General features: G+C 53.9%; 1 protein-coding gene across 1 annotated transcript in view; it reads left to right on the top strand.

Moving 5' to 3' along the window:
• Nucleotides 1–7,140: 7,140 nt before the first annotated feature.
• The window catches only part of LOC137300221 (insulin-like growth factor-binding protein 4), a 43,477-nt gene continuing 41,069 nt past the window's right edge, over nt 7,141–9,548 (top strand). The window contains exon 1 of the mRNA XM_067969319.1: nt 7,141–7,552. Coding sequence (XP_067825420.1) covers nt 7,192–7,552 — 361 coding nt within the window. The 5' untranslated portion in view covers nt 7,141–7,191. The remainder of the gene's footprint in view (nt 7,553–9,548) is intronic.

Here is a 9,548-nt window from a genome sequence, read left to right on the forward strand (position 1 = left end):
TGTGATGGATTCAGTGTGTGGTGGATTCAGTGTGTGATGGATTCAGTGTGTGCGATGGATTCAGTGTGTGGTGGATTCAGTGTGTGATGGATTCAGTGTGTGCGATGGATTCAGTGTGTGGTGGATTCAGTGTGTGATGGATTCAGTGTGTGCGATGGATTCAGTGTGCGATGGATTCAGTGTGTGCGATGGATTCAGTGTGTGATGGATTCAGTGTGTGATGGATTCAGTGTGTGGTGGATTCAGTGTGTGATGGATTCAGTGTGTGCGATGGATTCAGTGTGTGATGGATTCAGTGTGTGATGGATTCAGTGTGTGCGATGGATTCAGTGTGTGGTGGATTCAGTGTGTGATGGATTCAGTGTGTGATGGATTCAGTGTGTGCGATGGATTCAGTGTGTGGTGGATTCAGTGTGTGATGGATTCAGTGTGTGATGGATTCAGTGTGTGCGATGGATTCAGTGTGTGGTGGATTCAGTGTGCGATGGATTCAGTGTGTGGTGGATTCAGTGTGTGCGATGGATTCAGTGTGTGGTGGATTCAGTGTGTGATGGATTCAGTGTGTGGTGGATTCAGTGTGTGCGATGGATTCAGTGTGTGGTGGATTCAGTGTGTGATGGATTCAGTGTGTGGTGGATTCAGTGTGTGCGATGGATTCAGTGTGTGGTGGATTCAGTGTGTGATGGATTCAGTGTGTGGTGGATTCAGTGTGTGCGATGGATTCAGTGTGTGGTGGATTCAGTCTGCGATGGATTCAGTGTGTGCGATGGATTCAGTGTGTGCGATGGATTCAGTGTGCGATGGATTCAGTGTGTGTGGTGGATTCAGTGTGTGATGGATTCAGTGTGTGCGATGGATTCAGTGTGTGGTGGATTCAGTGTGTGATGGATTCAGTGTGTGCGATGGATTCAGTGTGTGATGGATTCAGTGTGTGGTGGATTCAGTGTGTGGTGGATTCAGTGTGTGCGATGGATTCAGTGTGTGGTGGATTCAGTGTGTGATGGATTCAGTGTGTGCGATGGATTCAGTGTGCGATGGATTCAGTGTGTGATGGATTCAGTGTGTGGTGGATTCAGTGTGTGATGGATTCAGTGTGTGATGGATTCAGTGTGTGGTGGATTCAGTGTGCGGTGGATTCAGTGTGTGTGATGGATTCAGTGTGTGATGGATTCAGTGTGTGATGGATTCAGTGTGCAATGGATTCAGTGTGCGATGGATTCAGTGTGTGGTGGATTCAGTGTGTGGTGGATTCAGTGTGTGATGGATTCAGTGTGTGCGATGGATTCAGTGTGTGATGGATTCAGTGTGTGATGGATTCAGTGTGTGCGATGGATTCAGTGTGTGGTGGATTCAGTGTGTGGTGGATTCAGTGTGTGCGATGGATTCAGTGTGTGATGGATTCAGTGTGTGATGGATTCAGTGTGCGGTGGATTCAGTGTGCGATGGATTCAGTGTGTGATGGATTCAGTTTGCGGTGGATTCAGTGTGTGCGGTGGATTCAGTGTGTGATGGATTCAGTGTGTGTGATGGATTCAGTGTGTGGTGGATTCAGTGTGCGATGGATTCAGTGTGTGGTGGATTCAGTGTGCGATGGATTCAGTGTGTGCGATGGATTCAGTGTGTGGTGGATTCAGTGTGTGATGGATTCAGTCTGCGATGGATTCAGTGTGTGATGGATTCAGTGTGTGATGGATTCAGTGTGTGCGATGGATTCAGTCTGCGATGGATTCAGTGTGTGAAACACCAGAACGATTTATACACTGATTAAAGCTGAGCTTTAATTATTGTTAACCAAAAACAATAAATGTAAAAGTAGACTTTTCCACAGAGGTGACTGTTGACCTGGGTTTTATGGTAACGGAGGACAGGAGAGCCGTTACATCACGGTGCAGCAAGTATTAGACTACGAACAGTCTGCATCATAGGTGGTTAAAGGCCCTTTCTCCCCTGCTCAGCTGGGAACGATTCCTGGCTGTGGGGAGACCAAGAAAGGGGAGAAACTATGTTTTTTTTTCTCTCTTTAAAGCTGGGAAGAGAAATGAATAAATGCTCCTGGAGAGGCTGCCCTGGGAGCTCTGAGCTGGGCCTGTGTTCAGGCCACAGTTGCTGCAGGCTGTTTCCCTCCTTCCTGTTGCTTCTTGGCCCAGCCCAGTGTGCAGAGGTCGGCCGGCCTAACTCTGACCAAAACGCACATTTTATTCACTTCTCTCCCTGGCTGTGTTCAGGAAAAACGTTGGGTATTTGAACTGGTTCTAGGCGCCGCAGGTGGTTTTTAACACAGCGAGCGGATTCCAGTTTCCGTTAGCTCTGCTTTATCTTCCAGTTTGGGAACTGATCGGCAATAAAAGTCGAGAAGTCTCTGATACTTTCAGGGGAGTTGCATTTAATGACTCTAACAATCTTCTCTAACTGTCTCCAGCTGCTGCTCGGTCGAACTGCCCCAACATTCCACAAAGGTGACAGCGAATCGTCTATAACGTGTGCAGCCAGTGAGAATTATCAGTGGAGCGCAGTGAGGTTAATAAACTCAACCAGTGTTTCTCATTGAGCACATTGTCCATTAATTCCAAGTACCTTTAAAATACACGGCCTGATGTTGCTCCTGATTTTAAGCGGGGGAGGGGGGAGGGGGCTATAGAGTGTGTGGGTGGGGTTGCCAACTCTGGTTGGACGTATTCCTGGAGGTTTCATCACATGACCTTCCGCCTCCCCCCCCGCCCCGTCTCCAATAATTTTATAACCAGTAAACAAAAGTGTTCAAAGAAAATGAAAAAAGAAATACAATTTTTTTAATGCCCCGATGATTTTTCTCCGGGGTTTGTGCTCCCAGCAGTGTCCAGGAGATTAATCTTTAGTTCCTGAAGACTCCAGGCAGTCCTGGAGGGTTGGCGACCCCACCTGTTGGAGGCCTGAATCTGAGGGGTCTCCGGGCAGTTATCAAGGAAGTGAAGCCCCGACTGATTTTAACTCAAGGGCCAGGTTTGAATAATTGAGGTCGGTGTCCCACTAGAAACCAGCGGGAAGGGCATCAAGGCCGGCGGGGGGGTGGGGAACGGGAATTGAGACGGGAGCTGGCTACTGCCGGGGATCTCAGGGAACGGGCCCTGGGGGAAAGTACCTGCTGGGTGGAGAGGGGAGAGGGCCCAAACAGATGCCAGTGTTGGGGTGGGAGAGGGAGTCTGAGGATTCCTTCCTGCTCCTACGAGGAATAAAGAAATCCTATTTCTCCCGGCCTTTTCTGGCAGCTCTGCCGCCTCCCATCAGGTTTCTCTGGGCCTGATCTTAACTCCTCCCCCATGCACCATTCTCGCTGGGCTGGGGTTTGGGGTTTGGGGGGGGTTAAAATCGACCCCGTTATCACACGATCGCTGAACACATTTGGGTCAAATTCCAATTTTATTTACAATTTTAAGTGGGTCGCCGCCACTGATAAACAGATAAAGGAATTCCACACAAACACATCAAACTCTGCTCCGTCAAAGTGCTCAGTGCCATTTCCAGGTGAATGTCTCTCTCCAACTCTCTTCATTTCTCTCCCTTGCCCCTGAATCATTGACCCTTGCCCCATTCCAAGGGGGCCGACATCACTCCCAATACGTACAATGTGCTTTTTAACGGTTTCACTTAAGGCTTAAACAAGTCGATATTTTTTGTACAACCTTGTCCATTGATAAGTGAGTCTTAGCAGAGAGAAAGTCCTGACTGACTTTCCCCTTTTCTGGCTCGGGGGATATTTATAGCAGCCTCGTTGGATGTCCTGTTGACATCAACTATCTCACATTGTGAATCACCTTTTCGTATTTAATTAAAGCACTGAAGGAGTCTCTGATCCTAGATTAGATCAATTTGCTGATTTAAATTTCTGATGGCTGCATTGATGTAAATACCAAAAGATTCCTGTAATCTGTTACGCTTGGCTAACGAGCCCATTAACCTGGAAATGGCAATTGAGTGGATCTTTATAGAGAAATGTATGTTCTCCTGCTCTATTTGATAAGAATCCTGTCAAGGTCCATTCTCAATCTATTCCTTAATATATTGCACTGTCAGTTGTATGTATGAATATAAATGCTAAATTCGTTTGAAAATCTGACTTCAAAAGATTTAAGAGGTTAAAAAAACTAGAGTTTTAAGCACCTCGGCAGTTCTTCCAAAATTCTGACAATTGATTGAAATGAAAATTCTTTTTGGATTTGCTTCTTGAGGGCTATGGTGAGATACATTGTACTAAAATATTTCATGAGAAAGTGGGACTGACTGAATTCTCCATTTTATCTCCAAATCGGAGACAATTACTTTCAAACTGAGCAAGTTCTTGCAAAGGGTAATCGACGTGTCACAAACTTTTCTTGCTTGTTGTTCACATAAGGGCAATTGTTCTGATTCTGTGCGCAGTCTTGCCTGTGGGATGCGCACAGCACAGACACGATGGGCTGAATGGCCTCCTTCTGTGCCGTAAATTTCTATGTTTCTATCTGCGTATTGGAAATCTCGCACTGGAAGCCAATGATGTTCCGTCCATTCATTTTAACTGCATTTCCTGATATATGTGCTCTGGTGTGAATCTTTACACCAAAAACGCGCAATTGGAAAAATGCAACCTGCATCGTACTTGTAATATTCTAAAAATGTCTTTGATATTTTTAGGAGTAAATAAACACGATTAGTTGCCTTAGTCTGTAGGAGACGGCATGATGAGTTTTGCAGGTACATTCGGTGCCCCTGCATTCTCATCGAATCATAGAACATTTACGGCACAGAAGGAGGCCATTCGGCCCATTGTGCCCGTGGCTGACAATGAGCTGCCCAGCCCAATCCCACTTTCCAGCACTTGGTCCGTGGGCCTGTAGGTCACTGGAAGGAGTGAAGTCCAGGGAGGGGGATGAAATTCAACTTCGGAGGGAGCACAGAACGGGCGACAGCCAATCGGCTGCCAGTTATACACCCGCCTGACGTTCCTCTCCAATCACATCAATGGAAAGAAAAATCGGGCAGGGGCTGAATATCTGGCGGCTGATTCGCTGTCGCCTGTTTTGCGTTCCCGCCCAAGTTGAATTTCACCCCCTTCGCCCCCCTCCCCTCGCCCCCCCCTTCGCCTCCCCCCCTCACCGCTCCCCCCTCCCCTAAGCTCCCTCCCCTCGCCCCCCCCCTCACCCCCCCCTTGGCCCCCCACTTCGCCTCCCTCGCCCCCTCCCCTCGCCCCCCCTTCGCCTCCCCTCACCCCCCCTTCGCCCCCCCTCCCCCCCTTCACCTCCCCACGCCCCCCTTCGCCCCCTCCCCATGCCCCCCCTTCGCCCCCTCCCCTCACCCCCCTTTGCCCCCCTCCCCTCGCCCCCCCTTCGCCCCCTCCCTTCGCCCCCCCATTCGCCCCCTCCCCTCGCCCCCCCTTCGCCCCCTCCCCTCACCCCCCCTTCGCCCCCCTCCCCTCACCCCCCCTTCGCCCCCTCCCCTCGCCCCCCCTTTCGCCCCTCCCCTCGCCCCCCCTTCGCCCCCTCCCCTCGCCGCCCCCCACCCTCGCCACTCCCCCCCCCCCCCCCCGTGGTTGCAGTTGACCCTCTGATTTAAACACTGGAGGCACCAGACGTGTGCTGGACAGGAAAGTTAGAAGCTTAGGACGGAGAGGAGAGGAAATTCAGAGGAGCGATGACCATAATGCAGATAAACCTGAGACTGGGATGAGAGGGCGGGAGAGACGCAGGTCAGAGAAGAATAGTCTTAATAGCAAGTTTACTCGTGCATCCCGTTCGGGGCAGGGAGAGTCTCCCCAGGGAGACCACAGAGAAGGGGAGCGGTGCCCAGGGGGGTGTTTGATCTGCTGATTACTGGCGAAGGAGCCTGAGCGTCACCCCCACCCCACAGGGTCTCGGGACCCCTGGGCTGTTTGCTGGTGTTTTCTTTAGCTACAAGAGTCTAGTTGGTTGTGGGAGCCAGTGCCCCCACCCCCTGGGGCTGTGATGTTCCCCCACCCCCTGGGTCTCTGATGTGTCTCCACCCCCTGGGTCTCTGATGTGTCCCCACCCCTGGGACTCTGATATTCCCCCACCCCCTGGGTCTTTGATATTCCCCCACCCCCTGGGTTTCTGATGTGTCCCCACCCCCTGGGGCTGTGATATTCCCCCACCCCTGGGTCTCTGATATTCCCCCACCCCCTGGGGCTGTGATGTGTCCTCACCCCTGGGGCTGTGATCTTCCCCCACCCCCTGGGGCTGTGACGTGTCCCCACCCCCTGGGTCTATGATGTGTCCCCACCCCCTGGGGCTGTGATGTGTCCCCACCCCCTGGGTCTCTGATATTCCCCCACCCCTTGGGGCTGTGATGTGTCCCCACCCCCTGGGGCTGTGATGTTCCCCCACCCCCTGGGGCTGTGATGTGTCCTCACCCCTGGGGCTGTGATGTGTCCCCACCCCCTGGGTTTCTGATGTGTCCCCACCCCCTGGGGCTGTGTTGTGTCCCCACCCCCTGGGTTTCTGATGTGTTCCCACCCCCTGGGGCTGTGATGTGTCCCCACCCCCTGGGGCTGTGATGTTCCCCCACCCCCTGGGGCTGTGATGTGTCCTCACCCCTGGGGCTGTGATGTGTCCCCACCCCCTGGGTTTCTGATGTTCCCCCACCCCCTGGGGCTGTGATGTGTCCCCACCCCCTGGGGCTGTGATGTTCCCCCACCCCCTGGGGCTGTGATGTGTCCTCACCCCTGGGGCTGTGATGTGTCCCCACCCCCTGGGTCTCTGATGTTCCCCCACCCCCTCGGGCTGTGATGTGTCCTCACCCCTGGGGCTGTGATGTGTCTCCACCCCCTGGGTCTTTGATATTCCCCCACCCCCTGGGTCTCTGATGTTCCCCCACCCCCTCGGGCTGTGATGTGTCCTCACCCCTGGGGCTGTGATGTGTCCACACCCCCTGGGTCTCTGATATTCCCCCACCCCCCTGGGGCTGTGATGTGTCCCCTCCCCTCCCTCTCGGTGAGTGTGTGTGTGGGGAGGGGGGTTGGTTTGCCCTCTCCTGTCCCTCCCCGTGCCTGAGCTCCAGTATCCGGGGCGGAGGCGGGTCCCTCGCCCCGCTATAAAGCTCCGGCTCGGGGCCGCCCGGCTCCACACTCCGCTCCTCCCCCGGCCAGAGCTGCTGCAGCCCCGGCCGCCGGCTCGGTTCCGTTCCCCTGTCCGCCCCCAGCCCCAGCCCCAGCCCCCGATCCCGATGCTGCCGCCCCGGCTCCCGCTGCTGCTGGCCGGCTGCTGGGCTCTGCTGGCCGCGGCCGAGCTGTCGGTGCCCGAGGAGGCGATCCGCTGCCCGCCCTGCTCCGAGGAGAAGCGAGCCCGCTGCAAGGTGCCGCTGGGCTGCGAGGAGCTGGTGCGGGAGCCGGGCTGCGGCTGCTGCGGGACCTGCGCTCTGCCCAAGGGCCGCCTGTGCGGGGTTTACACCGCCCGCTGCGGCTCCGGGCTCCGCTGCTTCCCCCGCCGGGGCTGCGAGCGGCCGCTCCACTCGCTCATGCACGGCCAGGGAATCTGCATGGAACCGTCCGAGATCGAGCTGCTGCAGGTCACCCTGCCCCGGACAGGTAGGAGGGGAGGGGGGGGGGGGAGATGGAGGGTGGGGAGGGTGGGGGAGATGGAGGGTGGGGGAGGTTGGATTGGGAGGGTTGGGGGAGATGGGTATGGGGGTGGTGGGAGATGAAGTTGGGTGAGACAGGATTGAGAGGGTGGGGGTGTTGGGGAGATGGGAAGATGAGGGTGGGTGAGATGGGTTTGGGTGAGGGGGAGATGGGAGGTTGGAGGAGATGGAGCTGGGTGAGATGGGATTGGGAGGGTGGGGAGATGGATTTGGGGGAGATGGGATTGGGAGGGTGGGTGAGATGGATTTGGGGGAGATGGGATTGGGAGGGTGGGGAGATGGATTTGGGGGAGATGGGATTGGGAGGGTGGGGGAGATGGATTTGGGGGAGATGGGATTGGGAGGGTGGGGGAGATGGATTTGGGGGAGATGGGATTGGGAGGGTGGGGGAGATGGATTTGGGTGAGATGGGATTGGGAGGGTGGGGGAGATGGATTTGGGGGAGATGGGATTGGGAGGGTGGGGAGATGGATTTGGGGAGATGGGATTGGGAGGGTGGGGGAGATGGATTTGGGTGAGATGGGATTGGGAGGGTGGGGGAGATGGATTTGGGGAGATGGGATTGGAGGGTGGGTGAGATGGATTTGGGGGAGATGGGATTGGGAGGTTAGGAGATGGATTTGGGGAGATGGGATTGGGAGGGTGGGGGAGATGGATTTGGGGGAGATGGGATTGGGAGGGTGGGGGAGATGGATTTGGGGGAGATGGGATTGGGAGGGTGGGGGAGATGGATTTGGGTGAGATGGGATTGGGAGGGTGGGGAGATGGATTTGGGGAGATGGGATTGGGAGGGTGGGGGAGATGGGATTGGAGGGTGGGGGAGATGGATTTGGGTGAGATGGGAGGGTGGGTGAGATGGGATTGGGAGGGTGGGTGAGATGGGATTGGGAGGGTGGGTGAGATGGATTTGGGGGAGATGGGAGGGTGGGTGAGATGGGATTGGGAGGGTGGGGGAGATGGATTTGGGGGAGATGGGAGGGTGGGTGAGATGGGATTGGGAGGGTGGGTGAGATGGGATTGGGAGGGTGGGTGAGATGGATTTGGGTGAGATGGGAGGGTGGGGGAGATGGATTTGGGGAGATGGGAGGTGGGGGAGATGGATTTGGGGGAGATGGGAGGGTGGGGGAGATGGATTTGGGGGAGATGGGAGGGTGGGGGATGGATTTGGGGGAGATGGGATTGGGAGGGTGGGGGAGATGGATTTGGGTGAGATGGGAGGGTGGGGGAGATGGAGATGAGGGTGGGGGAGATGAGGATGTTGCGATGCAAAATAAAAGTAGAACAAACTTCTTTAAAGGGGAGAAATTGACTGAAATGAGTTTTTTTGGAGAATGGGGAAAGTGGTTGTGATTTGTATTCTGTGTTCTTGTATTGTTTGCCTTCAGTAATTTTCATTTCCAGTTTTGGTTAATTGATTTAAGCAGCAGTATGAATACAGAAGGGAGGCGGAGGGATGGGACTTACAATGTGAAAGGTAAAGCTTTGGGGGTTTTAGGAGTGAGAGTCAGAGAGCGCCACGTCTAATGTCTGTCATTGGGACCCAGGTTGTGCCCCTTGGAATCTTGACATTAATGGGAATCATTGGTATGGAATTCCTCTGCTATTATTTAACTGAAGGCTTAACCAATTTAAACAGTTTTACAGCTTTGTTAAACTAATTGAAACATTTATTTTTCATCATAAAAATGCCAATGCAGAAGGAGGCCATTCATCCCATCACCCTTTTGCTGGTACTAGCTCCGTACAGAGCGAATCCCATTTTCCTGCATTTTTCCCTTGAACCTTTTAAATATTTTTCCTCTTCATAAGTTTATCTAATTGCCACTTAAATGTCCCGACGAACTCGGGTTCAATGTTAATTTCCAAATGATGGAGCCAAGCTCGACTCGTTTCAGGAATTCAGGTTTGGATGGCAGGAGAATCGCCTGGAAATGGGCTGACCA

The sequence above is a fragment of the Heptranchias perlo genome, chromosome 30 (genome assembly GCF_035084215.1).
Source record: "Heptranchias perlo isolate sHepPer1 chromosome 30, sHepPer1.hap1, whole genome shotgun sequence".
NCBI classification, from domain to species: Eukaryota; Metazoa; Chordata; class Chondrichthyes; order Hexanchiformes; family Hexanchidae; genus Heptranchias; species Heptranchias perlo.